Below are 21999 nucleotides of genomic sequence, written 5' to 3'. Positions count from 1 at the left end.
AAATGCATAAATAAGTATGATGGCAAACCTGAATTTTAGAGTGTGAGTGTGAGTGTGAGTGTGCGTGTGAGTGAGCAAGTCAGCATGTCAAGTGCCAAGCTAACCGAGTAAAGTTGTTATTTGTATAAAAATAATGGACGATTCTAAAAATGATAATGTTTCACTTTCTATGCAACTTCTACAGCCAGAATTGCTTCTTAAATCAACACTAATTGAAATCTTGAAATCGGTAAGATTATTCTTCAACATACTCATGCGGTCCAGTGTTAAGGTTATGTTTATTTAGAAAACTTATTTAGAAAACTAATACTAAATAGAAAATACTAAAAATACTAGAATTCTTATTTAATTTCTCCAACAATATTGCTTAGTTCTGCTATAATTCCAAGGCCCCTCGTATTCCTTGACACAGTCTGGTCATCCCAGCTAACGACGAAGGATTCAAGTATCAATCAAGTAATTCTACCTTACCTTCCATTAATGCTTACTATTAGTAGTTGATGATCTGTTAAGTAGGGCACTGCTTTAATAATGTTTGAATCTGGCTACATTTTTATGATAATAACCATTCTATGCGAAAAATGTTTTATAAACTTTTCAAGTTTCAGGCAATCTAGTTAGGCCTATCTTAAAAACACATCTTTTATATCAATTTCGCATACTTTTATAAATTGAATACTGTTGAGGGAATAAATAGGCTAATCTGGTTTGATCTTAAATTTTAACTAGTTTTGGCTAGTTTCAAATTGCTTCATTGAGCAAATTTCATTTTTTTTTTTTTTTTGACTGCTCTTACAGTTTATCAATCTACCCAACTTTATTTTGGGATTTATCATCATCATCATCTGTCAAAGTATTGTAAATATTCTTACATTTTATCTACGGTAGGCCTATAGTAATTTTACTATTTTAACTCTACTATTATTACACTATGCTGTTAATAATAATATTGGTATATTTCTAATAAAGTAAGAAGTATTTTTTAAAAAGTCATCTCTCCTTCAATGATAAATGATAATGGGTGAAAAATGATTGAATAACATCTCCAACTTGGCAGATAAGAAGTTTTGTCTCTTTCTACTACTTGAAACCTGTGATAACGTATGTCATAAACTCAAAGATACCGTACATAATGCATTGCTATCAAAGAGTGCAAAAATTTTATTCCAAATTAGAAGTAGAAACAGCTCTTGACAAATACTGGGACTCCTGATTGTTTATCTTAATTTTTTTAATTAATGACAGTTAATACGATAGCCTAAATGAATAAAATAGTCTACAGTTATTGACCAATTTCCCATGTAGGCTATTATTGTTTTAGTAAAATAACATCAAGGAACTCTCTTTGAGAACTTTTTAATATAAAATTATAAATTAAAACACAACTTATGTTAAGAAGTTCTCAAAAAGGCTACTATGGTGTTATCTTACAAATAAGAAATTAAGTAGCCCTGAATATATTATAAGCTTTCACCAATAAGTAATTCTTTGACTTGTTAAAAATTGGATTTCTTTAATCAAACTGTGATGAAGAAAACTTCTCACTTATCTTTTAAATAAGGCTGGCAATAAAATGAATATTTGAGAATTCAAGACGAACTATATTATCAAGTGATTATTGTATATTAATCAAACTTTAAAGTGAGGTAATAAAGGTAGTAAGTTAATTATACTTAGTGAAGTACCTGCGATTGCAGTTTTATGAGAGAATGTTCAAGCTATACTCTCAAATACAGGAGCTTCTCTTGCTATAAGTATTATATTTAGCTTTAAAGTTAGAGTACGGTAATGTAACAACTTGAGAAAAAATAATTATCAGCAATCAGACTCAGAAACATATTTTCTATAAATCAATTTATCTCTACTTACTCAACAGTACTATCACTTTATCTTGTTTCAAACATATTTTCAATTAAATTCTGGGAATAAATTCCTTTTCATATATAATCCTACTGTTTAGTAATAGTTCCATTTTTTGTTTTGCAGCGATGTGTATCGGGTGACCTGACAAGTTGGGACAATGAAAAACTGGTGGACCTGTACAGACGAGTGGTGCTTCCTCTGCCACAGCGAATCATCACTTCTGGCTGTCGAAAGAACACACTAAAGAGTAGCACCAAGTGCAAGATAACTGGACCTGACTCCAGAGAAGAAAAGTAAGCTGCTTTAAATTCATTGTATTTCTGGAAACCACCATGCTATGGATCCTAATTAGATAGTGTGATATCACTTCCGTATTTCTTAATCACTAAATTCCAACTTGTTGTTCTGTCATAAAACAGTGTTGGAAATTATTCACTAATCACAATAATTCACGGTTAGGAAATTATATTAATAATGATGTAAAGGAAGGATTAGAACTTGGTTATACTGTACAATATATTTCTACTAAGAACAAAGTCGATAATAGGAAAAAAATAATCATTTGCATAATTATATGATATCTTGTTTCACAAAATACTATTCACAATTCAAGTACCTACTTCAAATAGTAACATTAAGTGCAAAGTTTATTATTGTACTCCAAGTCTTCTTCAACGTTTGCTACGTTTTAGATAGGTGCTCAGGTAAGCAATTATCTTTTTATGATTCACTCTCGGCAAATACAAATTAAGATCTAAGTTGTATTCATACCTATAAGTAAATTTATAGGAGACAGAACAATATTTAATTTCAATATCAATTTATTGAAAAAAGATACATTGTAGTGAATGTAGTTAATCAGTGTGGATGCGACAGGCACACTGCCCAAAACCGCACCCCACACAAAATAATAAAGAATAATAAGAAAACAAAAACAACTTATACAGAAATTAAACAAACTTCAGAATTACATGCTAAATCTTAAAATAAAATACTAATTATTTATATCATTAAATGCTATTCGTATTGTACAATATAAATAATTTTAATTAAAATAAGAAAAAAAGTTTAATTGAAATAAGAATAGAGAGAATAAGTTCAATATAAATGAAAAAAAGTCGACCATTTAAACTAAACAAAATTATAAGAAAAAAATAAAACAGAGAAGAAGTAAGGTAAAGACATATATTTATAGATAGATAGCAGAAGAAGAGAGGAGAGAGAGTACTTGAAGTTAAACATTGACAAAAGAACTAATATTCAAGTATTATAGAGCATGATTTAATAAAGGCATTCAAAGACGGATTGAAGAGATCGATATGACGAGATACTGTGTTGAAGAGTAGCAATTTAGATTGCTGTAACAAAACCTTCAAGTGATTATAGAATAACGTGTGACATTTTATCATTTTATTAAATCATGAAGTGTAAAAATAACCTATTTTTGGACAATTTCTATCTAAATTTGGGAAATGAACAGTTTTGGGCTTGAAGCCTGTATTTCCTTCCCCAATCATTCATAGTTGAAAATGATATTGTATGTATGTATCAATGTATGTAAGTATATCATGCTAATAAAAATCCAAAACTCCTGTACTTAGAAAGTATATTTTATAGTAGGCCTATGTTTCTCTCTTTTTCACAGACGGAGCTACAAAATTGGATTCAATGGGTTGACGTCTCCAAAGCCCAGCATTGGTTCTTCAGCCACAAAAGATCGCCTGAAGCCGCCTCCTGACTGCTCCAATAAGAAGCTCAAAGTTAGCTCTGGAAATGAGACAAAACAGTCTGATGAAACGACTGACTCTTCTAAGTCTGAAACGAAGAAAACACCGCCAGCTAAGGTTGCTTTGAAGCGACCTAGCTCACAAGTGAGTTTCTTGCTTGTTGTTCTTTATTGATTAGCTATGATTCAGTTTATTTGCTGAGTTTTAATGTCATAAAAATAGGAATACCGGTATTTATTAGCCGATAAATAGTACAGTAGGCCATGTCACATATGGATTGTAATAAGGAGCTGGAACATCTATAATAAATATGTTGACATATTAGGCTGATAATGTCACGAAAAATTGATGATATTCATTAATGTCGGCATATCAGACTCATCTTGGTACTTGTCAAACTTCTTAATACGACACAAATTGATCTAATACAGTAAAAAAGTAGTAAGATATTCTCATTGTATAAAAATGAATGGCATTACACGAATTCTGCTGGATTTGCACACAACAGTGACAGTGATCAGTGAAAATATAATTCACACGATTTCTAATTGGACTATTTCCACTCAGCACAGCGGAGTGAGAATTAATAAATACCATTACAACTTATGGGAATTTTATTTTCACGGTTCACTGTCACTGTTGTGTGCTAATCCAGATTTACTGTGCTAAAACTATGGCATCATCTCCTCATTAAACGTATCTACTGTAGTGATACGCGTTCGGTACTATTATAAAGCTGGTACTATAAAGCCACAACCTACATATCAATATCAGTGAACGTGTTCGTTAAGGTGCAATTCCTTAGAGGCGTCTCGAGACGCGCAGCTAAAAGCAGGCTTTTCGAAACGCGTGGTCAGGTGACTCGAAACGCTTGGTTAAAATTGTCACGGCTGGAGCACATAACATATAAATCGTATAGAATCATGTTAAAGTGCGTACAGATACACGCGCTTCAAACACGCTCCGATCATGAACGTTACGCAAGGGTTCGCTTGAGCAGGCCCGGCCCCAGGGTTGGGCGGACCGGGCGGCAGGTTTTGGGGGCGGCAAATTTAAAGGAACGGAAAATTTAAAAATACAAATAAATAATAAATTCATATCAAATGTGAATGGTAAAATTATATAAGAAGCTTTTTAACCTCGAGCTAATGAAGACTTTTCCAAGATCAACAATGTCCCAGGAACGTCTGAGTGGTCTAGTTAACATAAAATAGTTCAGTCCCCAGATCTTGCAGAATTGGTGAAGGAATTTCCCAATGCAAAAGTCAGACGAGTTCTACTTAATTGAACAGGTGGGTTAAACAAACTTGTAGAAATCGTAGTTATAATTACTTAGCAAGTTAAGTAGGTCTAATACTATGTTGCAGTCTACGTCTTAAGGCTGTGCAAAGGCTAAAAATAAACTTTCTTGTAATGGTGATATTTTTCAAAGTTTTTTCGATTTGTACTGGTTTATATCAAAATGAAAACGTTTTCTTAGGAAAACATTTTCTTCCAATCATTACTTTTTGAGATATGAACGCCTAAAGTTTAAATTTTTGGGACAGGACATTTCAAATTTGGTACGAGATAAATTCTTCATGGTATTGTTGATTGAATAAAACAAGAAAATTTTGAAACATTTTCTGAAAATATCAATTTTTGAGAAAGTTATTCAATTTACAAAAAAAACTCAACTGAACGCTATTTTTGGTCATTTTTAGTAAATTGAATAACTTACTCAAAAATTGATATTTTCAGAAAATTTTTGTTTTATTAAATCAAAAATACCATGAAGAATTTATCCTTTTAATTTTATGGATTCATCTCGTACCGAATTTGAAATGTTCTGTCCCAAAAATTACCATGAAGAATTTATCCTTTGAATTTTATGGATTCATCTCGTACCGAATTTGAAATGTTCTGTCCCAAAAATTTAAACATTAGGCGCTCATGTCTCAGAAAGTAATGATTGAAAAAAAAAATGTTTTCCTAAGAAAACTTTTTCATTTTGATAACTTGATCCTTAAGCGATCCTTGATCGTGTCCTCACGCGCCTCTCCACTAGGAAATACTGAAATGAAGTCAACTAACGGGTGATTCTCATAGCTAGGGCGATTCCTCCATGTAGGAAGTGAGGAAGTTCCTACACTTTGATACAGAATAATAATGTCTTCATAGTGTATCTATAGGTTATAGGAGCATGCGAATACGTATCAAAATATTATAGAAAATACGGAATTGAAAGATACGGAGCAGTAAGGTTTTGCAACATAAGAAGGCTTGTAGCGTTGTAGGAAGTCTAATCTTTTCCTACAATTCGACACTAGCGCTGCGCTGCATGCTAAGTGGACGCGGAAGGAACTACTCGTATATGAATGATTGAATAAGGTCCTTCGTAAGTAGCTCCTCAACCACATGGATTATCGAAACGAAATAATCGAGATTTGATCCAATCGATTGACTTGCCGACAATGTTTCTGCTTTCTGCAAGACCTAATGAAGTCTCCATACGGACACGGACAATATTTCAATGTAAATAGTTTGGAGGCAGAGTTGTCGTGATTTACTCCTCTTCTTCCTTCATTAACTGCATTTCTAAATTGAATGACTATTTAGTGGACAATTATTTAACAGGGACATTCATTGAAAAAGCAGGAGTGATCCGTGGTCTAGTGGATAGAGTGCTTGCGTAGCAGCACAGAGATCCCGGGTTCAATCCCTCTCATAACCAAAAGTTTTTTAACCAGATCACTCCCGTGTTATCGGATGGGCACGTTAAACTGTCGGTCCCGGCTGAAGTATGACAGTCGTAAGGCCCATTGACGGCTCAAATTATATATTCAGGCGGTGGACCTTCCCGCAAGGGACTCCCCACCAACAAAAGCCATACGAATTTACCTTTTTTTATTGAAAAAGCAGACTAATTCATCTAGTGCTCTATCCCATCTACAAAGTGCTTCTGCCGAACGCACCTTTTCGGCTCTTAAACGCATAAAAAAAACACTAGGAATTCAACCATCAAAATCGACTCAATGGACTAGCTCCCCTGTGTATTGAAAAACAGTATTTCAAGAAATTGATGACGGAAGCAAAATTCTACGACTCTGTCACCAAAATGTTTGCTTCAAAGAAGGATCGACGAATCGAATTAAATTAGAAGTAGACCATGATGTGAGTAACTTATCATTTTGAGTTATGAACTTGCATGTTGTGTTTATGTAGGCCTAAAGGTGCGTACAGATATACGCGCCGCGAACATGAGCAATAGCTTTTAATCAGCTGATGCCAAGCTTTTTATAACTAAATATTACAGTTTCTGTAAAAATACAGATATAATAAGCTGATTAAAAGTGAATTGCTCATGTTCGCGGCACGTATATTTGTACGCACCTTCATATGCCAGCATCCATACATTTGAATATTTGTCTATGGCAGAAAAAGTCAATGTGATCTTTTCCATTGCGGCTATACTGGGGAGGGGGGTTGTAGCCCTACTTATACTTTTTGACTCCTACAAGTTCAAAAATCCACGAAGCGCCACTGTCTCATAGAACATAATCTTATGAGCTTATCTCATTGTGCGAAATAAAACTGTGAGGACAATATAGATGGTGATGATGGTTGAAGCTAAAAATGAGGTGTTTTTCACAATATAATGAGCATTGTTGTCAAGTGTACCTGGACATCTATATGAGATAGAGCGCTCTACCTAGTCTCAGATTTTTGAGCACAAATTTACGCCCAGAGGGATTTTGAATTTTACATCTGGATTGTAATCGGGATATATTGTTGATCAAATACTAAATATGATCAAAATTTTTTTTTCTAAAAATATCACTCATATTTGAAAAATCATAATTCAGTACTCATTGGAGATAGAGAGTTCCGAATTATCTCATTTTATTCAGAATTTTATGATCTTAAAAAAGGCAAGAGCAAATTTTTCTGTTCGATCACTGATTTTGCCGGAAATAGCTAAAAACTAGAAAATGAACCTAAAATACGAGGTTTTTGAGCCACTCTGTATTAGCACAAGGGAATTTTACATCAAAAACATGGTTCTGGACTTTTCTCATGTATTCAAACAATATATTGAAAACTGGCCTCTGTTCTACAAATGATATTAACAACTTATTGTCTATTAACTTACTCATTTTCTCACACTCGTCAACCACAAACACTTAAAACAATAAATAAATGTTATAAACAACTTTACAACAAGACACAAATTAAAAGGCTGATTTTCTAAGACCTCTGACTTGGAGCAACTGGGAAAGACGACTGATCAGCGGCGACGGTAGACAACCGCCAAATGTGTTAACGCCCATTTGGTCACGTACGCCACTGCGTAGACAAGAGCGGCAAAAACACCGCCAGCCGCAGTGGCAGTGGGCGGCTGCACAGTTGCCGCCAACGGCAATATAGCCGCGCGGCGTTTCTGCCGCCCAGTGTGTAAGCTTCCATTCAAGTCCATAGACTACTGCTCGAACGGCGGCGACGGCGAAATTACCGCCCCGGCAGAAACCGCCCAATGTGTAACCGGCGTTAGGTGATCGCTCAAGAAGGAGTGGAACCCGTGATTAACAATTAAAGGCGGGGGGTGCGGCAGTTGCCGATCTCGCCCAGGGCGGCAAAGTCCCTAGGGCCGTGCCTGCGCTTGAGGTTCGAAATATGTTCGAAGGATGATCGCTCCGCTCTTTTCTTATTGTTGACTTCGCTACAACCTAACCTCACAAATGTGAAACGTCCAATCCAGCTGATCGGGTGACAAAACTAAATAAAATATTTTACCAGGGACTTGCTGGGTAGCCTGATAATATAATAAATTTATAATAAATATTATGATTATTGCATTTATTTCAATGTTTTATTATTATAAAAGGTAATGTCTGTCAATGTTTCAAAAGGTGAAAGGCTTGATTGGGAGTTCGGCTTCTTTCTTCTAAATACTTATATGTCGGTATCTATTATTATAAATGCTTTTATAACTTTATATTATTTAATTTAATAATTTTGATAATTTTATTTGCTAACACTAAGATCGTAACTATTAACAAACATTACAAACAAAAACGTTGACCGCGTATGCGCAACTATTTAGTTCGACCTAGGAACTTGCCAAGCTCGAGCTTTGTTACACGCTCTTCTAGCTCCACCTGCGATCATCAATCGATCTGCTCGAGTGACGTTCGATTGCGGAGCAGAGCGAAAGTCTGTACGCACCTTTAGATATGAATCGTAAAAGCAATATAGTAGCCAACACTTCTAATTCATCTGTCGTCATAACGTTTATAACTTACAACATAAAAATCTAATGTAATGTGTCATAGAATCTAATGAATTTGTAGGTTATGTGCTCTAACACGAACTGCTCTAATCACGCCTAACTAAGCGTTTCTACACGCCTGCTTATAGCCGCGCGTCTCGAGACGCCTGTAAGGAATCGCACCTTTACTGTGAAAATAATATTATTCCTATGAGTTCTAATGGGACTATTCTCACTCAACCGGCAATGCTATTATGAATAGTCCCATTAGAACACATGGAAATTATATTTCCAATGTACCAAACGCGTTCAATGGTATGTGAGAATCCAGCTTTATTCGATTATCAGACCTTATTCTAGTTGCATCATTCTACCCTTGAAAAAGTGGGATGAATCTTTCAAACAACATCTCTACTGCTGTTCTGTAGGCCTATGTAGAATCTGCTCTTCAAATGTAATACTTCATGATACTTGTGGTACTTCACAAAAACGTACATTATTTGTAGTTGCTTTCAAATTCCCAGTCCAATTCAATATTATATTGTGATTACCTCTTTTCTGTATAGGGCTACTTGTAATATAAATATAAAGAAAAATAATACTGTGATTTTATTAATTCATTGTTTTTTTATTTATTTGTAAAGACAAATACAGGCTACACATTATGTACCTCCTCCACCACTTTGACAAACGATTGAAATTGCTTCTTGTTTAAAAAAATAAAATTGTTCACTTCAGATAAAAAATCGATTTTTTGAAGTGATAGTTAGATTTGAATTTAAAAATGCTTGAATACTGAAATTATATAGGTGAAGCAATTACTGTTATTTATTTTATTATCAATCTTTTCCAATTCATTAAAATAGACCAAATCATATTATTTTCTGAATCAACGATTTACACACTACAAAAACAAAAAAGACATAGCCCATCATTAAATTTTTTATACTATTTATTCATGTTTTTATTGGAAGACTATTTTTATTTTCAAAATAATTGGTGAGGAGGTTTGGAATATTTAAAAAAATATGTTTCTAACAGATTTTTTTGTTTTGTTTCAGGCGAAAGAATGCCAGAGTACACCCTCGAAGGTAGTATGTACAACTAATTCATCATCACCCGAAGACAAAAAGGCTCGATCGAAAATTACTTGGCCCTAATTACTCGACCGCAACATTTATATAATGTAAGATACTATTGTTGACTGCTATTTCTTAGTAGTTGAATTAATTATCGACTGGTAATGCTTTGAAGACAGAGATTAGTGCTCTGTGTTGGAGGCAGTTTTTGTACTAAGAAGATTTTCTTATTCCAGCTCTTATCTCTTTTAAAAAGTTATAAGGATTGCAATTCATTTCGCTTTTCATTATGGCTATGAGAGCTGCTATTGATTTCCCCATCAATTTGTGAGACTTGAACTTGCCATATCCATTTGCGGTGACAAGTATCTTCAACTTATCCTTCGGAAAACTACTCACAAAAATATATGGCATAAAATAGCAAAAATATTGAATATAGGTGGACTAAGTTGTACAGTAAGTTGTAAGGAGTACACCTCTCCTCTTCACTTTTGCCATGAAGTAGAAAATGTCTATTTCAACTGTTAACAAATCTACATTCAGTTTTTAATTTTTCATTGATTGTAGCCTAAGACTTGTTTCTCCAGCAAGATCAATTGTATATCTTCACTTTTAGTATTTCTATATCCTTCAAGAACCAACTATTCCACTCCAGCGTTTCATCCAACGATATAAAAATGCGCGGTTGGCAATATTACGAAAGGTTTCATCATAACAAATTGCAACTATTTTTCCTATTTTAAGTGAAATTAATAAGTTCCAGTTTAATTTAGCGATTTGCAATGCGTAGGCTAATAACCAAAACTAGTCTATCAATTTTTCAATGAGTGAGTGTGAGAATGTTGATTCTTATTTATATTGATATCTGCTAACATTATTATCTTCACAAAAAGTCAAGGCAGTAAGTTTGTTCATGAATTTATGTATGCGTTGATCCCGATGATATTAACTTATAAATAACTTTATACAATACAATTTTTTAAAACTTCAAAACCATAGACATTTCTAACAGTATTTGAAGCTCAGGTATAATGTTAATAATTTGAAAACATCCGTAACTTTAACGATTCATTCTTTATAGTGGGGCAATCGTACCATATCACAATTTTGATTGGTAATCAATCTATGTTTACCGTATAAACTACAATTAAGAAAAACCTCCAAGTAAGATCAAGTAACAATATTTTGATGTAATGATATCATTGTATTTGATAAAATGGTATTTTTTTAAATATCATCATTATGAACTATCTGATTTTTCATAAATAATAGAGCAATATTTCTATAATCTTAATGTTATTATTGATCAATATCAGACATGCTTTAATAGCTTATATAGAATTTTCCCAATTTTTAGATTCCTTCTCCTTACTCATTTATCCATCTTATGAAAATCTAGAAAATCTTCGTTGCAAGGCCTAAAATTTATAAATTAAGTTTCCAAAGTTCTTAAAACGTTCCATTTTAATATAAATATTGTATTCTGTATGGATTTCCTATCCTACAGTAGCTTATTCAAGTGAAATTGGCAAGTTTCTTGTCATTTAAGAATACAGTGACAGTTAAGAGTTGAGTTAGACAATTTCAACGAGAAAATTTGATCCAACATTATTTTGTAAGCTAATTGTCCCATTTTTAGTTTAGTTCATTACTAGTAAATAGGGTTTTGAATGAATTACTCTCTAATAGTATTGTGTATCAAGGTTTCTAAATGCCATATTCATCTCGAACCGTTAGTCAAAAATTTGTGAATTCTATCATTAAATTGATTCGGTAATCTTTATTGTCATTCATCACAGTTATCCGATAGATCATTTCATTGTATCTGAAAACTTGAACGTTATTTGGTAGCTATCAATCTATGCTGGTTGTAAAAAGTACAATCATACAAGTTCTCTCCCAGTACTTCTGCCATGAGCGTTTAGTTTGCGGAGAGTTCTTGTTATTTAGGTGTAATTATTTTCAAACTTGTATTGAATTATTTATTTTGTGAATAACCGTACCAAGTAAAATTATCACCTGAATCAGGCTTCTATGTGCTGAATTGCGTACGCATTAATATAATGCTATTTAATAGGCATAAATTACTGGTACGTACAATTTAAAAAAAAATTTAATGTAGGTGGAATTTGATGTTAGCTATTACATTTAAGATTAAATACTGTTAGCAGTTTTGTTCTATGATAATTATTAGATGATTCAATAATAAATATCTTGATTATTGATCTTGGTTATTTATTTATTTATGAAATCTGGTATCATAAGTGGTATTATCTGGCATTATAAGTTGATATCTGCTAATCAATTTCCACTTGATAAACACTTCATATTCCACTGAATCCATATTTTTCTTGTTCTCTAATGCCTCAAATGTTCTCTAATATTTTTTCACACAATGTAAACTCAATGAGTTATCAAAATCTTAACTTACAATTGCGTTCGAATCATGAAAATTTTAAATTATTAGAGGGATTAATGTTGCTGTTTAGCAAAGCTATCAATCTGTGATACAAGATATCGTTGAATATCTATGCAATCATACATTATTGAAGTTGCAAATTTTATCCAAATAAAAATACAACTTTTTGAGACTTTTTTGAAAATTGAATTAGGAACATAAATGTGTGTATGTACATTATTTAATGAAGATTATAAATCTTCCATTAACATTATTGTTGAATTCTCAATGCTAAAACTGACATCAACCTCGTATATAGGATAATCAATTGTAAATTATTGATGATGAAAGTCTTGAGCTTAAGTCCATACCTAAGTTGTATAGTCTAGTTTTTTGAATTTGGTATAGTGAAATGTATTTTATTCAACTTTGGTAAAATTTTCGTGAGCACAATTTATTTTGTTCAAACTTCAACTGAATTTTCTTGCGTTTAATTTCTCTAGTTTTGTAAATCGTAGTGTCCCTTTAGAATTTTGATGTGATTAATTTTTAACTGGTTAGGAATGGATAGATACAGTAAATTCCGTAGCTTCTGCCAAAAATGTTGTAAATTTAAATGGTGTTCTTGTGAATTTGAATTGGTTTCTGTTGTATTTAATTTGTTCTGCATACGTAAAAAAATGTGTAAGCTTATTCTAGTTATCATTCTATAAAACGCTGTTATAATAAACTATTTAAAAATTTAACGACATCATTTTCTATAGCCCAGTGTCATTGAGCGTGATCAACGTTGTAGTTACGTAATTAAATAGAATTGTCTAATAAATAACATACATTTTTAAAACAAGAAACTTCAAAAAGTATTGATGATTACTTTTCCATTCAAAATAATGATTGCAGAATGAAATGTTGACGGAACTGAAGGTTGATGAATTTGAAATGTATTTATACTGAATTTTGGTACAACTCCCGGTTGCACGAACGTTTATCAAATCTAACCGTAGTCGATGAGGTCATCACATTGTCGTCCAACTCATGGACCATTGATTCTCGAAGTATTTGTCTCGTTAGATAAATCGTACTCGTCAGAATATGTCATTTAACCGCGGTTAAATGTAAGAGACATTCGTGTAACCGGGAGTTGAATACTGCAGGCAGCCTTGATGATGACGTCACTGATTCGGTGGACCCTGAGCGCAGTTATCAGTTGGGAGTTGGGACCGGTTCGAGCCTCAGATTTTTTACTGATTTTCTAGAAAGAGCGCAATCAAGCCTGCCTTGCATTGGCAGTCGGTGCCAGACTCTCAAACAGTGAACGTGCACATTCATTAGTTTAGTGAATAAAACACCTTTCGACTTATCTTCACACATTTTTCAACTATAATATTCAAAAAGGTAAGTTGAAATCTTATACTTCCATAGTACCATATTGAACTCAGTAGCTTACATAATTATTTGGCAAGTAGCTCAATCTAGTTAATACAACTGCCATCAAATTCTTGGCAGAAGTCAAGGACGTTTATGGAAATGAGAGCATAGACCTCCGGAAGTCTTAATTGAGTAGAGGATTTTGTTGGAAACTGATCTGAAATTTATATGAGGGTTATCTTGTTTGGTATGTTATCAAGCAGTATATTTTTTTGAACAAATTGATTAAAGTTTTATTGATTCAGAGTTGATGAACATGACAAATACTAAATTTATATTTTACAAAATTTTATCACACATCTGTCCAAGTTGATGGACAGAGAGTTACGTGACTATTCTTATCGCATTTGAAAATTTTAAACTTCTGATACAATTCATGTAAGGTAAATTTTTATCTGTTGAAGATTTTGTTATCTTGTTATAGAGGTGATTGAAGTATCAGGCTACATTTTTATGTTACAATAAAGTTTAAAAATCCACTTCGTCTCTCTATTAAATAAATAGAAAGACAATCCTAATCATATCATAGCGTACTTGAGAATGCACATTACCTCCAACATTTGTTTTGAGTATCTGACACTTTATTATGTTGAAACAAATTTCATCCACAGATAAGAAAAAAGTAGGAAAGTATGTCCTCTACTTGCCTGTAAAAAGTAAGTAGATGATAAACACTGACTTGGAAGTTCATGAATGCTTAATAGTAGTTCTACAGTACAAGCACTAGCAACAAACTATGTGATTATATTCTGTACTAGATAATTATTATAGTTTTACAGACTATTGTCTTCAATAAAAATAATTGGTTTGAGGGAGTGGTTGTTGAAATTCTCTTAAATTACTTATTATCAATCGTGGGAGTCCTTTCATTCCAAACTGAATTGAGAATATTAGTTTTTTTGATTCCATTTTGCAATGCTGTAAAATGCAGTGAGAGAATTCACTGTTATTATTATTCTTCAAATTTTACAAATCAAAGACAAACTCATTTGCCCTAAACAACTTTTTTTTAATATTCCAAATATATAATTATGTTTTCTTGGACTTTGCTTGTGGTTTAGATCCCCCTCTTCCTAACTTCCCCTCTTCACCTCAGTGTAGTAAACCAATCATCAGGAATCACTCTTGAAATTTCAAACTACAATTCAAGGAAATCGGCTGAAATTGCTTTAATACGGTACCGTACTAAATTTAGTTCCTTATCATTTTATCTCTTATTTTTGCGGTTTGCGTTGGTCCAGCCAAGTCAATAGTACACTATCAATATTTGATAGATTGATGCCGGAAAAGTTGCATTTTCAAATCATGCCAAACGCATTATTCGATCATAATTTAGATGATCATGATTTTAGATTATCAATTCATCTCATCATCAACAGAGAAAAGCCTACTCTTGTTTGTGCATCTTCCAAAAAAATATCATTATCAATTACTTTCGTTAGAAAAATGCTAATACTGAGTGAGTTTTTTCTATACCGTACCGGTGTATTTTTGATTATGCATACAATAGGCTGATAACTTACAATAGCAATCTAGCCTATTTATTCTATAGTCTTGATTTTAATCATTATTCTTGATTGTTTATTCTATGAGAATACATAAATTCTTGTAAAAATATTTGCATTCCTCGATGATATATAGACAGAGTTAATTCTGTCAAATTATTTCTCAATAAACAATATTTCTATTTGAAAAATAGAAAAATATTCTCTAGTGTACTGTTTTATATTAGCTTTTCTTGTGACAGAACATTAACTTGAAGGCTTATCATCTTTTTAAAAGAAATTAACTGAAAAAGTATTTATTCCTTCATTAGCCCTCAATGATTATTTGTACATAATTAATTGATTCAATATAGTATGTAAAAATGGGTGGTCATATTTAAAATCTGTATTCCCAATCCTAATCTTCTATTCCTAATTGACAATCTCATTGATTGGCAAACTCTACCGGTGTAGCTATATTATTATTATTTGTTGAAGAAGAATACTCAATTATGTACGATATGACGTTATAGCTCATTAGATTTTTGCAAATCATCAACTGTAGACGTCTAACGCTGTGAAATAGACCTGAACACAAAATAAAACTTATATATACGTAGTCGTCAAGGAGAATAACTATCTGTATTAGTTTCACTGAACAACTAGTTATATGTGTAGTTTTTATGAGCAGATTCTGAATTTAAATGTCTTAAAATAAACAGAATTTAAATATGTTTACGGTCCTGTCTACCTCCTATTAACAGCGCGCTAAGTAACTATGATATTTCGAGGAAATGTGTAGTTAATTAACTGAGTTCAGTTCATATATCTTTCGGATATAAAGAGTGAACTTGATCTAATTTGCCTGGTCATAGTCAAGGAGCAACTGGTTCGGTCCAACTTTATTAAGCAACCAATTCATTGACGTAAAACTAACACTCGCTTCTCTTTTCTCTCTCTTTCCTTTTTACATCATCTCCCTCTCTCTCTCTCTTTCTCAAAAATGATCGGTGACATTGAACAATGACACAGTTTCTTAGTTTCTTCTTCGTAAGCAGAACGTCCTAACTTCCAATCTAGTTGTCCAGAAGACCTCATCCTTTCCTGCTCTGCTCTCAATGGTCTCTCTCTCTCTCTCTCCCTCAAAATATAAAATCTGATCTAATCTCACTTTCTCTCTCACACAGAGCCTTCTACAAGGACGCTACCGACGTGGCCTGTGTAGGAATTTTGACAAACTGCTAAGTGGTTGTCTCAATGCAAGGTTGTGTTTTCTGTATTACCCAGATCAGGGTTAATAGTAAATAAATGCAGAAAGCATCTGTATTTTGTACATATTATACATGTTGGGGCACATCAAAAAGTTCGTTCTACAGCTTAATAATATAATGTAAGCCTGTTAAAAGGCTGGCGCGTATTTTAGAGATTCTATAAAAACTGAGGACAATTTTAATAATCAATGTATAATGTACATTGCTTTTAAAATGTGTAGCCAACTTTCCAAAAAATGGAATAATTTAATTTAGTTAATACTATCGCTTGTTCTTGGTTCCTAAACTTCCAGGGAGCTGATTGCATGATGAAGACATTCATCATGTGCAGAAACAAATATTGCTCTAGAAAATACTGAATATTGATGTCAAGAAAATAATTCGATCTTTGAAAGTATGGCTCTAAAATTGGACCTCCCTGTTATTACTAAATATATACATACAGTATATAATTTATTATGACATCTCATATCTGTAAGTTGAATGGAAGAGGAGGCTCTTATTGGCTCAATTCGCCCACAACCCTTTTGTTGCTTAATTTATAAGTGTAAATTGAAAATAAGTGTATCGATCTATCGCTGCTTCTATTTGAATATTTTGGCTGCTAATATTTTTTCAACTTCATCATTTTTCTAATTAAAATATTGTGATGCTTCCAGAGCTAAGAGGATGGTAATCATTGGCTCGATTTTATAATTTATTAGATACTAATATAAAATATACAATATTCATTCAACATCGATTAATTTAAAACACCTTCAACCAGCAGAGATATGCAAGGACATCAATTCAATCAAGATGAAGAAATAATTCAGGGTTATATGAAAAGTATTACTGGTACTTGTAGAGCCCCAATTGATTTCAAAGCCAATTCCATTTTTGAATAATAGTTGGAAGACTTGTTTTAATAAAACTCCAGAAGAGGAAAAGTGCAAAAATGTGAGTAAGGAGGCAAACCTCTTTAAGCAAACCGCAGTCCGCCTCCAATATTCACCTTTGATCTCATTTTTCAACTTTCAAAAATTAATAACTCGATTGAATTTATTCAATGAAGTACGTTTTGTATTGATAATGTATTATGTGGACCGAGGACAAGCTGACGGATTTTTGGAGGAAAACAATAGATTCATTTGCTTGGTTTCAACTTTTGCCAGCACGCCTTGAATAAACGTGTCGATCGATTGCTATAATGCAGAACAGGTGGGAAGAAAAAGAGAGAGAATACGAATTAGTATGAGGTGCAAGCGAGTACAGCGAATAAGGCACAGACTTGATTATTTATATCTCCGCGGTCAAACCGGTATATCGTGTGGGTCTTGCTCTTTGAAGTACTGTGTACTGTGTAACAGTAATAACATGCTTGCTTCAATCACTCAGACCGACAATCCGCCAGTAACTAATTTCGTTTCTAAGAATTTGAAAAATTGTGTGATTTCAGTTCCAACCAAAAATCGAAAAAAATAACTTTTAGTAATGTACCTACTGTACTAAAATAGTACAAGACTGTAAAAATAGTACTGCTGAGCATTGTATGCTGAGTTTCCTGAAAATTAAATATATTTTCAACAATTTCTATTTTTTCCTATTCGAATTATATGTAGTTTCGTGAAAAATTTGCCTGAAATCATTAAATCGAGAAATATATGCTCACCCTCATCAAATCAAAAAATAATGTATACTCATAGTTCTCCATGTATATTTATGAGTGAGAAGGTTTTATTATCAGTAAGTACATATCGAAAATACAGAGGAAAACATGAGTTACAATATTTCTTCTTTCTGGTGCGTTTTTATAGAATTGAGCATGAGAGGAAAATTCAAGTTAGATAGAATACAGATAGATTGTATACTATCTGCCTTAGGAAAATTTGTATCACGGAATTCAACTATGTGCGAATTATTAGCTAAGCCCAATTGATAATCCTAAAAAATGTACAATATTGCCTGATGTACCTATGTCATTATGACAGCCCTTTACAAAAAACTACCTATAGCTCTAGTAGGTAACAATAATTCGCAAAAACGTAATGACAATGGTTATAAGAGAAAAGTAGTAAATATGAAATAAAATGCCATCAAATAAAACATAAATATTATAAATAATACATGACAGGAGGGACGTGCTAGGTTTAAAAACCTGAGCGAGAAGGCCGGGTGTTCTATGATTGAGAATACAAAAAAAAAATGGAATAACATGCGAAGACTTATAGTACCACCTAACTTTATCTGACAATTTAGAAATAATCGGGAGGAGAATAGGAATTGGAGAAGGAAAAATGAAAACGAATTTGACCAATAATTTCAAATTAACATAATTATGGTTGGAAACTTACTTTATTCATTTGTGTGCTGCTTCAGTAAAATTCAAAGCTATGTAGGCTACTGAAGATAATTTCTATAATTGAATTTAGACTACAAGTCCATTTACGAATCTAAGTTGAAGAATTTATTCAAAGATGATCCAATGAACAATTCATTTGATTTGAAAAGATATTAGCTTGGATACACTGTAATTGGTTATCTGAAATGGAGCTTGCTTTATCTATCAAGTAGAAGAGAATTCAGCTAATTTATTGAACTTGCATAGCATTATCATTCCATGATGTCTTGATTCTCTTGAACTAGTTTGAAGATTATCAATGAGATTAGATTGTCGTTTTCTGTATATGACTATAAGGTATAAGGCCATAGATGAGAAGACTTGGTAAGAGACCATATTTCAAAACATTAAAATGATATTAGAAGCTCTCATAAATTATTTTTGGAGTATAAATCCTTTTTTCGCATGTGCTCAAAGTTAGATTACAAAAGGCATTCAACATCATTTGAAGGTTCCTAAATACAGTGACTCGAAAATAATAAATTATTCAAGGATAAGTTGATATTCTCTTGAAGTGTTCAGAGTGTACCGGTACGTGTATATAAAAGCTTGAATCAGTAGGAAACTTTTCAGATTGATTACAGCCAAGCATAGAGAATAGCTGACTTCTCTTACGACTGTATAGTTATAGTGAAACGTTTTTCAGACCGGTTGATAATTTTCTCCATTCTTGAACATCAAGTACAGTAATTTAAATTTCTATACCGTAACTGTTTTTTATAGTTTTGTAACAAAATAAATTAACAACAATATAACACAGTGTTGGAAAGAATGAGATCTGCTTCTGTAGAAATATTTGCCTACATATTGATAATTTAATGCAATGCAAAATATTATTCTGAATAATTTTAGAATTATTCCATGAATTCTTCGTACTACCGGTACAGAATCTAGATTATCCAGTTATAAAAAATTGCAAAACTTATTATAATCGCGATAAATCAAACTGAAAAATGCATTTTTTATGTATTTATCCTTGGACACTTTCTACTTGAGCTATGATGAAAAAATTCCCTTTGCATCATTCCAATGTAGGCTGTAATAATATTCACATTCACTAGTATATCATTCCTCAGACTATCATTATCCATGACTTCTAATGTGAATGATTTAGATTCACTCATCTACTCAATTCAAGTGCTGGAAGTATAAACTAACTTATTCTCCATAGTAAGATTATTTTGTGACGCTATCAGCCTACACCCACAAGATCACTAACACATATCTGGTCATTGATCTTGATTTGATATTTCTTTATTGCAAAAAAATTGAGGCAAAGGTGGTAAATATTCCTCACAGATAAAAACTGATTATCGTGTAGTAGCCTACTACTACGATAATGTAAACGAAAAACAAGATTTTATCAAGCAAACAGCCTGAGCGCTCAACACAGAAAAATCAATTATCGAACTACACTTATGATACAAATCATCCGAAAATGATACGGTAATTATTAGTTTTCAACTGTCAATTTCCACACAAAGTCAACTAATCAGTGAATCACACGTTTATAAAAATTTCTTGGGTGTAACGTTGGATAGTTCTTGAAGTCTTTAGAAAACTTGATTAAATTCCTACAACTTCACATCTTGATTCATGCAAATGAGAATCAAGTAGTATTGAAACACATAGATGAACAAGTGACAACAACTTCATTAAATATTCGTAGGGGAGCGCCTCCGTTAGAATCGAATAAAAAACATTGATTATAAATTCTAGTGATCAAGGTTTTTATACATTAAGAATTGTAGGCATTCAATCGGTTTTATTTTATTCAACATGAATTTGTTTTTCAGATGTCAGTGCAAGTTGAGAAAATTACCCCACCGATAACTTTGGGAGAGGGACCTCATTGGGATCCGGACACCAACACTCTTTATTTCATTGATCACAAAGAGGCCACAGTTCACAGTTACAAGCCTGATTCTGGCAAATACAACACGGCAACAATTTGCAATGGTCAGCTATTATCAAGAGTTTTATTGCATGAGTAGAATTAGCATCATTAGAGGAGAAAAATGTTTCATTATGGGAAATATTATCTATCAATGAATGAATATCAGCAGTTGATCTAAAGAGGCATAAAGATAGACTACAAGTTTTTCATGAAATTAACGTTATTTTGAAAAAGTAATTCTTGAAAATTTTCAAGGCTCAAAGTCCTTAACTCTTGAGAATTCTGAGAGCTGAAAGTCTTTCATTTCATCTGGTGAAAAAAAATGTTAAATTGAATGAATTTTTGCTTAAGAATGAAAGAAAGAATTTTCTTCATCTTTCACAAAACGATTCTCATATATTTTGAGAAGTAGAACATTGCTTGGAAAAAAAATTCTCATACATTTCCTAAAAGCTTTCCAAGAGAATATAGGTAGTAGGTAGGAGATTTCAATACCGATTTTGCCAGGCAGGATAAAATGACAGAGGATATTAGAGATATTATTAATATGAATAATTTAGAAATTAAGGTCCACGAATATACAAGAGTAACTCGAACTTCACAGACAATTATTGATAATATCCTCACAAATATAGAAGATTGTAATGTCAGGTTAGGTAGCTCAGATCTATCAGATCATAACTATCAAATTTTAGATGTTAAGTTGCAGGGCCAGAATCCAAGCAGAAAAAAAACTTTTGTGAAAGAAATTCAGCAATATGAGCTAGGAAATATAAATTGTTTGAAGCAGAAACTGCTTCAAGAAAATTGGAGTAGTGTTTATAACAGTCGTAACCCAAATTACAAATATAAGCAATTCATTGATACTCTAAGATTTCACATTAGTGTATGCTGTCCGATAAAAAAAGTCAAAGTAAAAAGTAAATTAAACAAAGTAGATGAATGGATAACTGAAGATATTCTTACTCAAAGAAATATTGTTAGGGAAGCTTATGAGGAATTTAAATTAGTGAGGGATGTTCCGAGTGAAGTCAAATACAAATGTCTAAAGAAAAACTATGCAAAAGAAGTGAGGAAAGCTAAGTGTAAGAAACAGCTGAAATATTAACAACTAGTACCAATTTTAACTCTGCTGTTTGGGAGGTAATTAATAGAAATAGGAGAGCAGCTCAAAAGGATACAGTTACTAATGTCCCTAGGATAATCGATGAACATGGAAATTAT

General features: G+C 32.6%; 1 protein-coding gene across 3 annotated transcripts; it reads left to right on the top strand.

Moving 5' to 3' along the window:
• Positions 1-49: 49 nt before the first annotated feature.
• Positions 50-20691, top strand: LOC111059147 (ashwin). Of its 3 annotated transcripts, XR_005571744.1 has the most exons (6): positions 50-229; positions 1987-2156; positions 3509-3734; positions 9900-10024; positions 13572-13710; positions 20675-20691. XR_005571744.1 is itself a non-coding variant. In XM_039432130.1 (5 exons), exons 1-4 carry the CDS (start codon positions 134-136, stop codon positions 9996-9998), a joined length of 591 nt encoding a protein of 196 aa, XP_039288064.1. In that variant the 5' UTR covers positions 50-133; the 3' UTR covers positions 9999-10024; positions 20675-20691. The 3 variants fall into 3 exon arrangements, 2 of the variants coding, with proteins under 2 accessions (XP_039288064.1, XP_022202462.2); XM_039432130.1 differs by lacking the exon at positions 13572-13710; XM_022346770.2 differs by lacking the exons at positions 13572-13710; positions 20675-20691 and having other exon boundaries at positions 9900-13061.
• Positions 20692-21999: the final 1308 nt, after the last annotated feature.

Source organism: Nilaparvata lugens, chromosome 7 (assembly GCF_014356525.2).
Source record: "Nilaparvata lugens isolate BPH chromosome 7, ASM1435652v1, whole genome shotgun sequence".
NCBI classification, from domain to species: Eukaryota; Metazoa; Arthropoda; class Insecta; order Hemiptera; family Delphacidae; genus Nilaparvata; species Nilaparvata lugens.
This window is presented reverse-complemented; position numbering and strand designations above follow the sequence as displayed.

Coding starts and splice junctions, on each gene's coding strand:
- LOC111059147 (XM_039432130.1), top strand. CDS start 134: ATGGACGATTCTAAAAATGATAATGTTTCACTTTCTATGCAACTTCTA. Junction 230..1,986: donor TAATTGAAATCTTGAAATCG/GTAAGATTATTC, acceptor TTTGTTTTGCAG/CGATGTGTATCGGGTGACCT. Junction 3,735..9,899: donor TGAAGCGACCTAGCTCACAA/GTGAGTTTCTTG, acceptor GTTTTGTTTCAG/GCGAAAGAATGCCAGAGTAC.